We start from the raw sequence: 16,338 nt of genomic DNA on the forward strand, positions 1-16,338 counted from the left end.
TCCTCTGTAAAAGTTAGTTGATTCATTTTTCCTCAAATAGAAATTGTTTTTACTATAATTTTATTTGTTTTAAAAAAATCATGTACATATTTATAAAATCCATCTTTTTTACAGCGATAGACACATTTTATTTTGTAGCGGCATGGACAAAAGTGGCTCTTTCAACTGTAAAAGGTTATTGACCCCTAGGATATACTGAACAGTACATGGTCTTTCAGTAGGGTAACCTTTATACATTAACTACTATTTTTATTGGTTCTATGTTAGCTGTAAACCATGATCCCCAAAATGAACATAAATAAACACTGGAAATATTTCACTCTGTGTGTAAAGAATCTGTTAATCAGAGTTTCGCTTTTATATTAGAATTACTGAAGTAAACGACCTTTTGTATTATATCTTATTTTACTAAGACTGTACTTTGTTAAAGCATAAAATCCAAATGTTATTTTTGCTTTGCTTTTTTGCAATTATGTAAGAGCTCCACCGACCACTGGGGGCGCTGTTGTAGAAAACCCGATTTCCCGGCTTCACACTCTGCTTCTCGTTTCGTCATTCCGGTGCTCCGGTCGGCTCGCTCCCTCCCGGTGCTAACGCCGTCGGGCTTGGCCGTGGGAGCGTAATGGCGGTGCACCGGGGACCCTCTATGAAATGGCTGTTTACCCGGGAGCAGCTGGAAAACACGCCGTCCCGACGCTGCGGGATAGAGGCGGACAGGGAGCTCTCCTACAGGCAGCAGGCCGCCAATTTAATCCAGGACATCGGCCAGAGACTCAACGTGTATCCTTTGTGAGGACATCGGCTAACCGGTTAGATGCGGTTACCGTTAGCTTACAGCGAGTCTTATTTCTATTTTAAAACGGTAATAGATCTTCCTCTAAATATATATATATGTATTTGTAACTATAAACTGTGTAGTTAAACCATAATAGGTTGGTGTTTCCGAATTACTGTAGCTGCACAGGCCTGTGGTTAGCTTAGCTATTGTTTGATCTGGTTCAGTTTCTATTGTTAGTACCGACACTGCTTGGATCTGTCATTAACACCAAACACTACGTTAGAAATACACATATTATCCACAGAAGATCCAGGCTAAGCACGAGTTTTAACACGGATTTAACTAATGTTACATCAGTCGTTTGTTAGACCCGACATTTATTGCTAAACGCGGCTAGTTTTCTTTCCTGTACGTCATCGGCATTTCTTCCTTAACTCTTTATACAGGTCTCAACTAATAATTAACACCGCTATAGTTTATATGCATAGGTTTTATATGATCCACTCGTTCACCAAATTCCATAGAAATGTAAGTACACAAGATGTTTTCCTCTTAAGCCAGACTCGTACAGTATTTTTACAGTAATAAGCTCACAATGTCTCCATCCTCATTAATAGATCATTTCTCAGACCACGTTATTCCTGGCAGCCAAAGTCGAGGAACAGCCCAGGAAGCTGGAACACGTCATTAAAATAGCTCATGCCTTCATTAACCCGCAAGAGCCTGTCCCTGACGCGAAAAGCAGTGTAAGTAATCCAATATTGAAGAATTCATTTTGGTTTTCGCTGGATCTTCCATTTGACAATGTATTGTATTGCTTTAGACCAATTTTAAGGTGTGAGTCTAAGGAATTCATTGGCTGGTTATTGCAATCAAAGGTATACTGATGTTTTAAGAAACTGATACCTTTGCACAATCAGATTCCTCTGAGCGTTTCAGGCATACCATATGGAGCAAATAGTTGCTCTCATGTGCCAGGGCAGTTTTACTCTACAAAAATGATTTCTCAAGACTGTATCCTGATTGTGTGATTAAATTTATTGATTTAACATTCGATTCAGCATCAAAGTAGGCAGGCCACATTATATGTTATAGTAACCAGTTTGTATGACCTTATACCACTTTGAGTAATCATGTGTTGTTGGTGCGTGTTTGTGTGTGGGTGAGTATATGTGTAGAAGAAACGAGTGCGGTTGTGTGTGAGTGCGAGTTTGTCACCTAGTAGCTGTGAACTCGAGAGAAGTTAATCACAAGGTGTTGCAACAAAGTATTTAGGTGTGTGCATAAATAGGCAACCTGGTTTTTATATAATACATTTGTTTTTCACTTTAATTATATAGAATGTATGCTACATTGTAGGGAGGGGGAAAGTTCGGAAATTATTTCACAAAGTTTTGCTTTCTTTAATTGTTAAAACATTATTTAGCTCAGATTGGATGGACTGCATTAAAACAGCAATTTCCAAGTTTTGTCACAAACTCTCAATTAGCTGTAGGCCTGGACTTTGACTGGACCATTCTGAAATATTATGCGTTGACTTATTTCTTATGTATACAAGAATTTCCTCAGGCTGAATTTCCGTGGGGATAGTAGGAATAGATGTCTCAGTACATGTAGAGTAGGTTGGCTTTCATGTGAAGTTTGGTACTTGGTTTGTGAGAAATGTAAGTCCTCGTCTGAACAAGTTAACACTTCAAGTTGTAGTGACTGAATGTCTTAGGTTGAGTGAACTACATTTGGGTGTAAGGCTCTTGTCATTTCAATATTCTATGATTTTGCAGATTGACTTGATTTTGCGGTGGCTTGTAGATGGGTAACCTGGGAATACAGTCCAGGAAGGTGTTGGGAAGCACATTTTTATAATGCCTTATTTTTACTTGTTTTTTTTTGTTTTCTTTCAGGCATTCCAGCTGCTGGCACAAGAGCTTGTAGCCCTGGAAACAATAGTGCTGCAAACGCTGGGTAAGAAACATTCAACTGTTTAAAGTAAAATACATTATGTGTTTTTTCTGAGTTATCATTGCTTGATTTTTCACATGGACTAATGCCCCCCCCAAACATTTTTATTGCAGGTTTTGAAATTACAGTTGATCATCCTCACACTGATGTTGTGAGGTGTTCCCAGCTAGTGCGAGGTATTGCCTTTTTTCTTTTCAATGATTTGCAGTAAAACATCTTTAAGTTAAATGCAGGTCACTTTTTGGTGTCATGGACTCCTGTAGTTTAAAGATTATTTATAATGTTATTTCCAGATTTAAAATGAGTTCTAAAACATACTTTTTTGTTTCTTTTACAGCAAGCAAGGATTTGGCACAGACTTCCTATTTCATGGCTACCAACAGGTTATTATCCTGTTCCCATTCTTGCACTGTAATGGCACACTATAGCTTCCTGTTCTGCAGGGTCCCCCTTCCTGTGTCCAACGCCCTGCGTGCAGCTTGGACCCTGGGAACCCCGGCTGTTGGGAAGTACCGGCCAGGCTGCTGTGTGCGGTGTATTGTACAAGGGCCCAGTGTTGGCACAAAGGGGTTGAATGCACAGTGTGGAGTGTAGTGGTGCTGTTTACCTCTCAGGGTTGTCTGGTACGGAGTGCACATGTCTAAAAAAACACAAACGGTAGCCTGAATATAGATTGGCACTAAAGATTCTTTAACTTATAGAGTTGCTTGGTAAGTATAGTTCAGTTCTTTCTTTTTTCGTTTTCATTTTTTCTGTATTTTTTTCCCCCATCCTTTTACAGAAACAACAAACTACTGCAAACGAAAATATTTTTGGAATTGGAGTAGAAGAAATAACCTGATTAAAACCCATCTAACCAGATGTTATGTACTTGGACATCCATGTTGTCATAAATACCTGACAGAAAAATCTAACAAACTGGTCAGGAAAAGTATATAGGTATTTATAAAATGGCAAATTTGTTGGAACTGTGGTTATCATTATTTGCATCTCATGCTGCTCTATTAAAATGCAAAAAGAAAGAATTGGGAGTAAGAGACAAAGCAACATAAATTGAGAAGCTCCACCGCTCTTTTTGATCATTTTAAAAAATCTTTTAGTGGGGCTATACAGTACAGACCAAAAGTTTGGACACACCTCATTCAAAGAGATTTCTTTATTTTCATGACTATGAATATTGTAGCTTCACACTGAAGGCATCAAAACTATTAATTAACACATGTGGAATTATATACTGAACAAAAAAGTGTGAAACAACTGAAAATATGTCTTATATTCTAGGTTCTTCAAAGTAGCCACCTTTTGCTTTGATTACTGCTCCGCACACTCTTGGTATTCTGTTGATGAGCTTCAAGAGGTAGTCACCTGAAATGGTTTTCACTTCACAGGTGTGCCCTGTCAGGTTTAATAAGTGGGATTTCAAACCTTATAAATGGGGTTGGGACCATCAGTTGTGTTGTGCAGGAGGTGGATACAGTACACAGCTGATAGTCCTACTGAATAGACTGTTAGAATTTGTATTATGGCAAGAAAAAAGCAGCTAAGTAAAGAAAAACGAGTGGCCATCAATACTTTAAGAAATGAAGGTCAGTCAGTCCAAACAATTGGGAAAACTTTGAAAGTGTCCCCAAGTGCAGTCGCAAAAACCATCAAGCGCTACAAAGAAACTGGCTCACATGAGGACCGCCCCAGGAAAGGAAGACCAAGAGTCACCTCTGCTGCATTGAAGGCATACTGAACCAGCATGGCTACCACAGCATCTTGCAGCGGCATGCTATTCCATCCGGTTTGTGTTTAGTTGGACCATCATTTATTTTTCAACAGAACAATGACCCCAAACACACCTCCAGGCTGTGTAAGGGCTATTTGACCAAGAAGAAGAGTGATGGGGTGCTGCGCCAGATGACCTGGCCTCCACAGTCACCGGACCTGAAACCAATCGAGATGGTTTGGGGTGAGCTGGACCGCACAGTGAAGGCAAAAGGGCCAACAAGTGCTAAGCATCTCAGGGAACTCCTTCAAGACTGTTGGAAAACCATTTCAGGTGAAGCTCTTGAAGCTCATCAACAGAATACCAAGAGTGTTTGGAGCAGTAATCAAAGCAAAAGGTGGCTACTTTGAAGAACCTAGAATATAAGACATATTTTCAGTTGTTTCACACTTTTTTGTTCAGTATATAATTCCACATGTGTTAATTCATAGTTTTGATGCCTTCGGTGTGAAGCTACAATATTCATAGTCATGAAAATAAAGAAAACTCTTTGAATGAGAAGGTGTCCAAACTTTTGGTCTGTACTGTGACTGTGTCCAGTAACTGGGGGGAACGTTGCTCCATGTGATGAAAATGCCTTTATGAAGGGCATTCATTTTTGTAAATCCCCCTTGACTTCCATCCCAAAATGTTTTCATTGGGATTTGGGTCAGGGCGACATACACCATGGTCCAAGGAACAGGATTCTTCTGAAGTCCTTTGACAGACACGCACAATCCAATGTCCCGTGTTTAGTATTCACAAGGTCCAAATGGGAAAGTTTGCGTTGTGGGAGACGCCGTGACCATTTTGCTCTTTTAACTGTCTCAGATTCTGGGTTCAGATTATTAGGCTATAGTCACCATCAGTAAGGGCCTTAATTTGGATCAAGATACTGCCTGCATCCTCAGACACCCCACCTGATCCTCCAGCTTGGCATATGTGGAATATTAATATGTCTACCAATTCTCTGGCAGGATTTTACCAACTCTATTTTCTGGCTCTTGCTCCTGTTTCTTTCCATTGCATTTTAAAGCACCACTCGGAACCCAGTTCTATTCGACCAGCACTGTACTTTCAATTTCTTTGCCGGTCTTGAGATTTAGTTCAATGGTGTAGAAGTGATTGTAGTGATGGGCCTCTCAGAAAAAAAAAAACAGTTTCGAAATGCGCTTACAATAATTATTCAGCTGTTTTGTTTTTCATTTTAATAATTCATTGGCTAGAAAGGCATCATCATCCTACAAACCACTTCATTTATTACTGCCATCTTGTGGCAGTGTTGGCAGCAGCAAGTCACTTTGATCTGCATTCAAAAATAATGTTTATCTTATTAAAACAATGATATGTACTAAATACCTGTATAGATTTTAATTAGAGGCTGGTCAGTAGATCAACCAGGTGATAATAGTGACATTTACCAGTTTTTAAATTAAGTTCTTGCAGACCTCAGAAAGGCTGCAGGGTAAACGTCTCTTGAGTGCTGCTGGATGCACGAGCCGTAGGTTAATGACCAATGAGATCCAGTTGGCACATAGCTCTGAAATTTGTGTACTGGGAGAGATGTCCCTGCCAAAGGATGTGAGGCAGAGCAGATTCATGTCACCTGAAGTATCTCTACAGTAACAGAAGAAGGACTCTACCGTTTTAACCAAGTCATTCCACTCTAGTAGTAAATGGGGAGAAAACATTGTAGAACCTCTTAATTTAATTAGTCTTTTAACACCAATTAATCTCATATTCTAAATGGCGATTCTGCTACAGCTATTTTGTTTTAAGGGTTCTCCACCCACAAATGTCTGTCAATGTTACTATTGTCATGTTTCTGTATGAATACTTGGATGGTTTGCAGTGGGGTTCTAACCCTGGAAAACAATAAGTCAACCATCGTAGATATAAGATTTGTCTTTGTGCTCTCATTGCTGATTTTTATGAATATTTCTATTGAAATATAGCTTTTTTTTCAATCTAAATCTGCATATTTACATCCCCCATATTCAAAAACCACGAACTGGAAACTGCAAATCTGGATAAAAACAGTAATTCTCACTTTTAAATTGACACCTACCTCATTGCAGACAGTATAAACAGCAATAATTGCCATTATTCAGTTATTTACCTCATGTGCTACTTTTTGGTTGTTTTAGTTTTATGCTTGAAATGCAGGAATAGATGTACGCTCACAGACAAAATCATTAAATATATTTAGTTGGAGTACATTACATTTAGATGTAATCTGGCACACGTGTAGATGAGCAATATTCATGTAATACATAGTTTGATTTGCTAGGAGGGGGTTTAGAACTGGCATTGGACTCAGAAGATAACCGAACACGGCCATAGCTTTAGCTCCATTATACAGCTTGTAGGGGTTGCATGAGGCCAGGGGGTAGAGCGATACGTTATCAGGTTTTAGTTCAGTACCACAGTACCAGGAGATAAGGTTCGGTGTAGCCACTGATTCTGCAAAGTCTACCCCACTAATATGAAGGCTGGTCTAGTCTAGCATTCTAATTTATTGAGAAACTGATTATTGGGTTTCAGTAGCTCTAAGCCATTATCATCAAAATGAACAGAAAGTCATTTTCTACCGCTTCTTCCATGGTGGGATGCGAGGGAGCTGGTGCCTATCTCCAGCAGTCTATGGACGGGAGGCGGGGTACACCCTGGACAGGTCGACAGTCCATCGCAGGGCAACACAGAGACACACTCATTTACACCTGAGGGCAATATAGAGAAACCAATTAACCTAGCAGTCATGTTTCTGAACTGTTGGAGGAAGCCGGAGTACCCAGAGAGAACCCACACATGCACAGGGAGAACATGTAAACTCCATGCAGAAAGACCACCGGACCTCCTTGCGGCAAGGCAACAGTGCTTCCATCTGCGCCACCATGCAACCCTTGAATAGAAATAGATATACCTCTATGTGCCATAAATCTGAGTTGAACCTTTTGAATTAGATTGCTGAAATAAAATAACTTGTTGATATTGAAACTCGTATCTAAGCCTCGAAGGGGTGCTACAACCTGACATGGGACAAGCAGCTCTCATGTATTTGAATCATTACAATAACTTGGTAACAGGACATTTGGGCTCATGCTAAAGGTAGCTAACCTTTGACTGTGAGTGTCTCTTGGTTTGTACTATCTGCAATGAAGACTTCATTATAACTTATAATGAAGCATTCTAAATTTTCTGTTTTAATTAAAACATTTGACATTTAATACCATATTTGTTGTAATACGTTTTATTGTTCTGGTTGTACAAGGTAAGGTGTAAAGTGTAAATTAATTTAGTCAGTGTTTGTAGTCAGATTTGCTAAGGCAAATCCTTCTGAACCAAATGATGTATCTCTAGGGTGTGTCATGTCTCTTCTTGCAGTTTGCACCTCACCACCTTCTGCCTGCAGTACAGGCCAACAATTGTTGCATGTGTCTGCATCCACCTGGCCTGCAAGTGGTCCAACTGGGAGATCCCAGTGTCCACAGATGGAAAACACTGGTGGGAGTACGTGGACCGCAATGTAACGCTACAGCTGCTGGATGGTAGGGTTGGAAATCCTGTGCTTTGAACTTGATTTGGTATTTTAAATAAGAAATAAAAGTGCCACATTGAACTTTCTGATTTTAAGAGAACCATGATGATTGAGTTGTTTTGGCAGGAGTCCGGTGGTATTGGTACAAAAACCTTTTAATTGTTGGGTGTGTACGTTTTTAATGTTAGGGTTTCTACGCAGTCTGAAGAAGTCTGTATTTTCCAGGTCTGGATGATTATGGAAAAAGAAAATGGAGTATGCAAAAATGTTTGTATTCACTCTTCATCCATTCACCTGTCATTCATCCATCTACAGTGAGGAAAATAAGTATTTGAACACCCTGCGACTTTGCAAGTTCTCCCACTTAGAAATCATGGAGGGGTCTGAAATGTTCATCTTAGGTGCATATCCACAGTAAGACACAATCAAAAAAAAAAAAAATCCAGAAATCACAATGTATGATTTTTTTTATAATTTGTGTGTTACTGCTGCAAATAAGTATTTGAACACCTGTGAAAATCAATGTTAATATTTGGTACAGTAGCCTTTGTTTGCTATTACAGAGGTCAACGTTTCCTGTAGTTTTTCACCAGGTTTGAACAAACTGCAGCAGGGATTTTGGCTCTTTCCTCCACACAGATCTTCTCCAGATCAGCCAGGTTTCTGGTCTGTCGCTGAGAAACACAGAGTTTGAGCTCCCTCCAAAGATCTTCTATAGGGTTTAGGTCTGGAGACTGGCTAGGCCACTCTAGAACCTTGATGTGCTTCTTACGGAGCCACTCCTTGGTTATCCTGGCTGTGTGCTTCGGGTCATTATTATGTTGGAAGACCCAGCCACGACCCATCTTCAATGCTCTAACTGAGGGAAAGAGGTTGTTCCCCAAAATCTTGCAATACATGGCCCGGATCATCCTCTCCTTAATACAGTGCAGTCATCCTGTCCCATGTGCAGAAAAACACTCCCAAAGCATGATGCTTCCACCACCATGCTTCACAGTAGGGGTGGTGTTTTTGGGATAGTACTCTTCATTCTTCGTCCTCCAAACACGGCGAGTGGAATTAAGACCAAAAAGTTCTATTTTGGTCTCATCTGACCACAGAACTTTCTCCCATGACTCCTCTGGATCATCCAAATGGTCATGGGCAAACTGAAGACGGGCCTGGATGTGTGCTGATTTAAGCAGGGGAACCTTCCATGCCATGCATGACTTTAAACTATGACGTCTCAGTTTACCCACAGTAACCTTGGAAACAGTGGTGCCAACTCTCTTCAGGTCATTGACCAGCTCCTCCTGTGTAGTTCTGGGCTGATTCCTCACTTTTCTTAGGATCATTGATACGCCACGAGGTGAGATGTTGCATGGAGCCCCAGTCCGAGGGAGACTGACAGTCATGTTTAGCTTCTTCCATTTTCTAATGATTGCTCCAACAGCTGATCTTTTTTCACCAAGCTGCTTGGCAATTGCTCCGTAGCCCTTTCCAGCCTTGTGGAGGTCTACAATTTTGTCTCTGGTGTCTTTGGACAGCTCTTTGGTCATAGACATGTTAGTAGTTAGAGTCTTACTGGACAGGTGTCTTTATGCAGCTAATGATCTCAAACAGGTGCTTTTAATTTAGAATAATAAGTAGAGCGGAGGTGGATTTTTTTGAGGCGGACTAACAGGTCTTTGAGGGCCAGAAGTTTTTGCTGATTGGCAGGTGTTCAAATACTTATTTGCAGCAGTAACACACAAATAAATTATAAAAAAATCATACATTGTGATTTCCGGATTTTTTTTTTGATTGTGTCTCACAGTGGACATGCACCTAAGATGAAAATTTCAGACCCCTCCATGATTTCTAAGTGGGAGAACTTGCAAAGTCGCAGGGTGTTCAAATACTTATTTTCCTCACTGTATCTGTTCATTTTTCTGTCTACTACCAACCATCAGTTTTTCCATCCATTTATCTGATAGCCCATCTGACCATCAGCCCAATCTTATGTGTCCGTTAAACTTTTTATCCATTTTTCCTTTGGTTTGTCCATCAGTTTGTCAGGTCCCTGTTCCATCCAGCTATCTGTCCGTCCACCAGTTAGTCCTGCCATCTGTCACTACATTTGTCCATCCATCTCTCTATTAAGTTGTTGTTCAAACCAGCCGTCTGTCCAACAATCTGTGTTTCCATGTAATCAACCAAACATCTGCTCGGTCCATCCGTTTCCATCCAACCAACCATCCGTCTGTCTTATTTATCCATCAGTTTTCCATCTTCCTGGTTTCTTTTGTTTTTTGTTTTTTTTTTTCAAGTTCAATATTAATTCCAGACCTTTGTAGAAATATCTCCCCAAAATTAAAGTGAACTTTTAGATTAATGTTTTATTGATGGGCTAAAAAGGGACAGAAAACCCTGAAATACTGAGTCTGAAAAGTTTTGAATTTGGACAAGAATGCATGTAGGAACCCTGCTGTGTTTTAAGTGTTTATAAATTGTTACACATTTATTATTAGATTGTCAGTCAGGGATGTGTTTGTTGCTTCCAGAGCTCACCCACGAGTTCCTTCAGATTCTGGAGAGGACACCCAGCAAGCTGAAGAGAATACGAAACTGGAGGGTATGTCCAGAATGAGCAGCTACGTGAATGACATGCTGCTTTATTTATACTGCAGTGACTTGTATGTTAAAATGTACTGAACTGTCCCTCTGTAGGCCATTCAAGCAGCAAAGAAACCAAAGACAGAAGGCTCAGCTGTGGAGAGTGCCTTCCAGGGGACATCTTTAGATGGCCTTCCTGGTGTCACCACCTCCTTCTTCCCCTCCACCTCGGCATCAAACTCTTCAGAAATGTCCGTTCTGAGCTCCATTGCAGCCCCTTACCCCATGTACCAGCAGCTCAGCGACCAGTTCCCACAGCCTGCCCACTCAGATTTCACGCTGGTCAAACACAAACACAAAGCTGCAGCGGGGTCGAGCAGCGAACACGAGCAGCTGGGCATGGGCGCCGCGTCTTTTCCACGGCCGCAAAAGGTCTTGACTCTGGAGAAGTACAGAGTGAAACAAGCAGGCGATATGGCCATGCAGAATGGCGTGAAGGAGGAGCTTGGCGCAGAGGTTTATGCTCCTCCAGCTGTCTCCTCCCACCACCACAAGAGACGCTCTCAGCAGCAGCAGGCCGGGCAGTCAGGTGACGGCAGGAGGGAGAAGGCGAGCTCAAAAAAGCCCCGGCTCACCTCTTCCTACTCTCAAAACGGCACTGTTACAGGAGAGGAGTTCAAAATGAGAATCAAAGTGTCATCAGAGCAGGGCGGGACTCTGTCTGGCAAGGACAAGCACAAAGAGCACAGCGGACACCGCCACTCTAAACACAGCCACTCCCACTCATATTCCCTTAGTGGAAACAGCAGAGGGACCACAGACGGGGCGTCCTTCTCAGTCCGAGCTTCCAGCAGCCACTTTAATGACGGGAGCTCCTCCAGCTCATCCCGCAAGAGACAGCACGCTGACGCTGGCAGCCACAACCACCACCACCACCACCACCACTCCTCCAAGAGCAGCAGGTCCTCCAAAGGAGGCCTGGGCTCAGCTCACTACTCGTCAGACAGCGGCCAGAAAACAATGGAGCTCCACAGCCACGATGGGACGAATGGTATGCTGCTGACCAACGGCCAACACACTGACTACAAGAACACTTTTGACATGCTGGACTCTTTACTAAGTGCCCAAGGAATGAACTTGTAACTGTGAGTCCCTAGTGTTATCTAGGTTAAGGTTTTATAGAGTTTAAAAAGTGAATTTATCCCTCTTAAGTTATCTGCATCTCCCTCAGTCGTGTCTACACACTGATTATTGATGATTCCTATCAAACTATAGAACTGTGTATTAATTCCTTGCAACGCCATAACCACGTATGAGTTGGTTTTGGAATGCAGCTGCAAAGCAATTCCTTTAAATGTTATTTTAATGTGCACGTTTTAAGTCACAAAAAGAGAAAACAAAAACATGGCTGACATTTTGCTGCCTTTGTGACGGTTTACACTTCATTTTTTGTTTTTTGTTGTTGTTCAGTTTGTTCCACGAAAATCTCAGGTCTTAAACATTTTTGATAAAAGAGCAAATCTCCCTCTGAGGGAGATGGATGGAGCTTTTGTATCCGATCCGGTTAAACACGCGGTCTGCTTACGTTACAGAGTGCATCGGTCGGGATAAATGTGAGGCCGGCTCCATTTGCTATTCAAAGGTCTACCTGGACCACCACTGAAACTAACGAGCACTCATTACAGAGCTACAGATGAAGCTTATGTTACAACGGCTGTGAATGTGCATTGAAGACATAGCAGCTAAAATGAAAACAACAAAAAAAATCTTGTGATTGTTCTAGTCAATCGCTATTCAGTATGATAAATGTTATCAGAAAATACAGATCTCTAAAGTTGTGTACATAGGACTGTAGTTCCGAAGTGTTGGTTATTGCGTCAGTCCGAATGACTCCATTGTATTAAGATCCAAAGCAGACTGTATTGATGAACGGATCCTTGATTTATGTATTGGGAGCCCAAATAAAAATGTGAAAAACTGAGCTTTATCCTTTACAGCCATTGTTTTCAATCATCTGTGTTAACTGACATGAAGACATGATACAGAGGCAGATATTTAGATTCATTCAGAAGGTTGTCTAACTACGAGATCCTGCAATATTTATGGTTCATGCAAGCCTGGAAAATATGGAATTTGCTTTAAGTATAATCAGCTCTTCTGGATTTTCATTTTTCTGAATGAAGAAAGTGGAGTAATTTTTACACTGATTATATGTATGGAAAATGAAAACAAATGCCTCCTGTGATTTGTTGTGACAGGAAGTCATCTTTATATTCCAAGTAAAAATTATTTGGGTCATTGATCAGCATCTCTGTCATAACACCTGGCAGCATCACTGTCAAAACGTCTGGCTCCAAATCAATACATGACCCACTATCCCAAGATTGTAAGTCACCATTTCATGACTCAGCAAGCTTATGGTGTTTTCGTCCCAAGAAAACAACCCGAAATATCTCAGATTTTATATTGATTGATAAACAGTGAAATTAATTGCAATATTCAAGGTCCCAGTATCTCTGAGGGAAGCAATAAAAGTGAGACTAATCATAACCAAACAGGTAGGCGGGATCTACCGAGCTCTTTAAAAATAAATATCAAAGCATTGTATTCAGTTTTTACAGTTATAGGTGGACATGGCTCCAGTGATTACAAATGGGTTTTCTGGACTGCATTTAATGATCTCTGGCTCAAAATCTAAAATATTGCAAAATCGGAACACAAAAGTCTTGTAACACGCCGTTTTGTGTATAGCTGCATGCAGTGTTAACAAAAGCAATTATTTAGAATTGTGCATGAATTTGGGAAGAAAACTAGCATTGTGTATAGATCCACAGCAGAGATGTGCTCCAGCTGATCCAAACTGTCCTGTAATCAGATTGAACTTTTCCATCGTATCTCAGGTGTTCAATTGGAACAAGAGCGAATGAGTTGATCTCCAGCATTAAGAAGATTTGCCTATTTTTGTTGTTTTGCTGTTGGCTGATTTGACCATCTAACCACATATTTGTGCCCTGTTGATAGGGCGTCAAAGTAATTAGTAGTTTGGCTCTGTCTCTATGAGCAATTAGACTTAACTGAACATATATGGAGGATCTGTCCTCTTTTAGCAGCCATATCTCTTTTGTTCTTGCAGAGCAGATCGTTTGATAGTTAAACCTAAAATTTCAACTCTTTGGGTTTTAGGGTTCTCAGCTATCCTCTCCAACAGCTCAGCCTTTACCGCTCACTTGTGGGCGGCACATAAATCCAGTTCCTGATAATTAACCAGCGCCATCTGAGCAGACACAGCGCTTTTCACCAAGTATTGCCTTCTAATTTTAGAGTGGAAGACAATGGGGGGAAATTCAGCGGGGGGACGTCAGTGAAAATTCCACCATCTGGACATCCTTGCATACCGGTGGGAGGGCGGTGATTTATTTTCAGCTACCTCTCAAAACGCAATGAGAGACGCCTACTGAGCGAAGATCCGCAGAGAACGAGGGGGAAATGAGAGCTGCTTCTGAGAGCAACAAATCCCAGAATTAAGAGCCATCTGAAAGGAAAGCATCACACAAATCTGCTGATTGCAAGTCGAAGTATGCGAAAATGCTTTCTTTAGATACAAACGGGTCCCTCACACAAATATGATCCGAGCCATCATATGATTATTTGAGGAACTGAGGTAGCAGATTTCAGGTTAGTTAACTTCAAAAAAATGATAGACATTTTCTCATTGTAGTAGCATGGAGATACATGCAAATACATATATTTACAGCTTCAGTGAAGAATCCTTCATTACTAAAGCCCTGCATAAGTATTCACACCCCGTGGAATGTTGCGTCACGACCACAAACGTCATTGTGTCCTAATTGGATTTTAAACAACACATTTTTGTAAAGTGGAAGGAAAATTATATATGGTTTAAAAAAATAAAAATAAAAACCTGAATGGTGCATTTGTATTCAACCCCCCATTTACTCTGATACCCTTACATCAAATCCGGCGCAACTAACCGCCTTAAGAAGTCACCACCTGTGCGTACTTTAATTTCAGTATGAATCCAGCTGTTCCGTTAGAGAACATTAGTTCAGCATCATGAAGACCAGCAGAGCGCTCAGACACAACGTTGTGGAGACATTTAATCAGAGGACCAATTCTTATGGGCCCATGCCATCTCTGGTGGGGCTCTTTGCAACTCTCTCCAGCCAGTCTGACTGAGCTTCCTGTGCAACACCTGGCTGAGAAACACCACATAACGCTGGAACTACAGAGGAAGGTTGTTCCACAAAGTATTGACCTGCGTTGGTTGAATAAAAATGCACTCTAAACTTTCAGTTTTTTATTTCTAAACATAAAAAAAAAATGATTATGTGCTACTTCGTGTTGGCTCAGTGCATTCAATCCCAACAGAAGACATTGAAGCTTGTAGATGTAACATGGCAAAAATGTGGACAAGTTTAAAGCACTGTTGAGCTGTCCTACTCCATCATGTCCACTAGATGGCAGTATTACCTTTGGCCCTTGATGCCACCTAGAGTACCCATTCAGCATCATTTTTAAAAGATTTTGTTTGAACGGATTTTAGTTTTTTGCGAAAACAAGATACACTGTTGAATAACCTTGGGGAGGGAAACAGGGAATGGTGGTTTTGGTGGCACAAATCCGAGGTGCCTCTCCAGAACACCTCGTGATCCTTAGTCATAAACTTTGGACGTCATCCATCCAATTAACAGTCGGATAACTTTAGGACAGCGACAAGGGGAGCAGAGAAGAAGCGTTAGATCACCAGGTAATTTGAGGTATGGGGCAGATCCGAGAGCTTTTGCAGAGCAGCGTGTGGCTCACTTTCACCCTTATGAGTCTTAATGCAAATGATGGGCAGGAAATTGTGCAGAAAAGTGGCATAATTATAAGCCATTGAAAGTCCATTGTCATTTCTGTCTGAGAGGTCTCTCTTGAAAAATCAGGAGCTGATGGAAACCTCTCTAAGTACCTGAGATAGAGCCGGAGGGGGAAAATGACTAGGCCTGAGCTGCTATTATACCATGCTATTGCAATTATATTCAGTGATTGGCAGGAGCATAAATTAGCATCCGTTTTCTTGGTTAGGTTTGCTTTATTTTTGCTCAGGTATCTGTTTTTCACTAGCGCTGGCATTCCCAATGGCCATCTCTTCACAGTGAAAAACAAGTAATTTATTTCACAGTTTAACTCTGTAATTATTCCCTTTACTACCCTAGTTTCTGCTCCAAGAGCATCCTCTTGTGGCCTCAACACCAGAGACTAATGTCTGTGGTGGGAACCTCACAGCACCAGCTGTCCTTTAAAAAAAACTGTTGATGTGAAATGTCTTCCTCCCTTCTCGTCCCCGATCATCAATTATTCACCAACTTCGACATTTGAACTAATTATGGAGCACCAATGGCCTATTTGAGCAGGGTCCTGTCAGATGAAAGCCGGGTCTTTCCTGACAGCGTGGAAGGCGGGGGAACGAGGCAACACCAGCAGCCATTAAAAAGAACGGAGAACACACACTCTGCATCTTCCTTCACTGCCCCTCACACACACCCACTCATAATAATAACAGAAGAACAAGCATGAATTGCTTCCTCACACACACCCTCATGCAGACATACATAAACATGATGCAGGGCAGCGCTTTATACACACACACACACTGACGTGCTCGCCACCTGTGTGGGCTGTCCGGCCTCCTCATCCAGACCTCTCTGGTTTTAATTAGCCTGCTGCTGAAGTGTT

The 16,338-nt window shown here is 41.3% G+C and overlaps 1 protein-coding gene across 2 annotated transcripts; it reads left to right on the top strand.

Moving 5' to 3' along the window:
* Positions 1-489: 489 nt before the first annotated feature.
* Positions 490-12,580, top strand: LOC124861577 (cyclin-T2-like). Of its 2 annotated transcripts, XM_047355413.1 has the most exons (9): positions 490-780; positions 1,225-1,306; positions 1,396-1,524; positions 2,680-2,740; positions 2,851-2,913; positions 3,075-3,120; positions 7,872-8,035; positions 10,548-10,618; positions 10,714-12,580. In XM_047355413.1, the coding sequence occupies exons 1-9, from the start codon at positions 623-625 to the stop codon at positions 11,740-11,742; spliced, it is 1,803 nt and encodes a 600-aa protein (XP_047211369.1). In that variant the 5' UTR covers positions 490-622; the 3' UTR covers positions 11,743-12,580. The 2 variants fall into 2 exon arrangements, with proteins under 2 accessions (XP_047211369.1, XP_047211370.1); XM_047355414.1 differs by lacking the exons at positions 7,872-8,035; positions 10,548-10,618; positions 10,714-12,580 and adding an exon at positions 3,519-3,870.
* The last annotated feature ends 3,758 nt before the right edge of the window (positions 12,581-16,338 follow it).

The sequence above is a fragment of the Girardinichthys multiradiatus genome, chromosome 24, assembly GCF_021462225.1.
Source record: "Girardinichthys multiradiatus isolate DD_20200921_A chromosome 24, DD_fGirMul_XY1, whole genome shotgun sequence".
Classification (NCBI taxonomy): Eukaryota; Metazoa; Chordata; class Actinopteri; order Cyprinodontiformes; family Goodeidae; genus Girardinichthys; species Girardinichthys multiradiatus.

What these genes read in the sequence shown, in the direction of transcription:
- LOC124861577 (XM_047355413.1), top strand. Translation starts at nt 623, where the DNA reads ATGGCGGTGCACCGGGGACCCTCTATGAAATGGCTGTTTACCCGGGAG. An exon ending in ATCGGCCAGAGACTCAACGT is followed by an intron (nt 781 to 1,224) that starts GTATCCTTTGTG and finishes CTCTTTATACAG; the next exon opens with GTCTCAACTAATAATTAACA. An exon ending in TATTTCATGGCTACCAACAG is followed by an intron (nt 3,121 to 7,871) that starts GTTATTATCCTG and finishes CTCTTCTTGCAG; the next exon opens with TTTGCACCTCACCACCTTCT.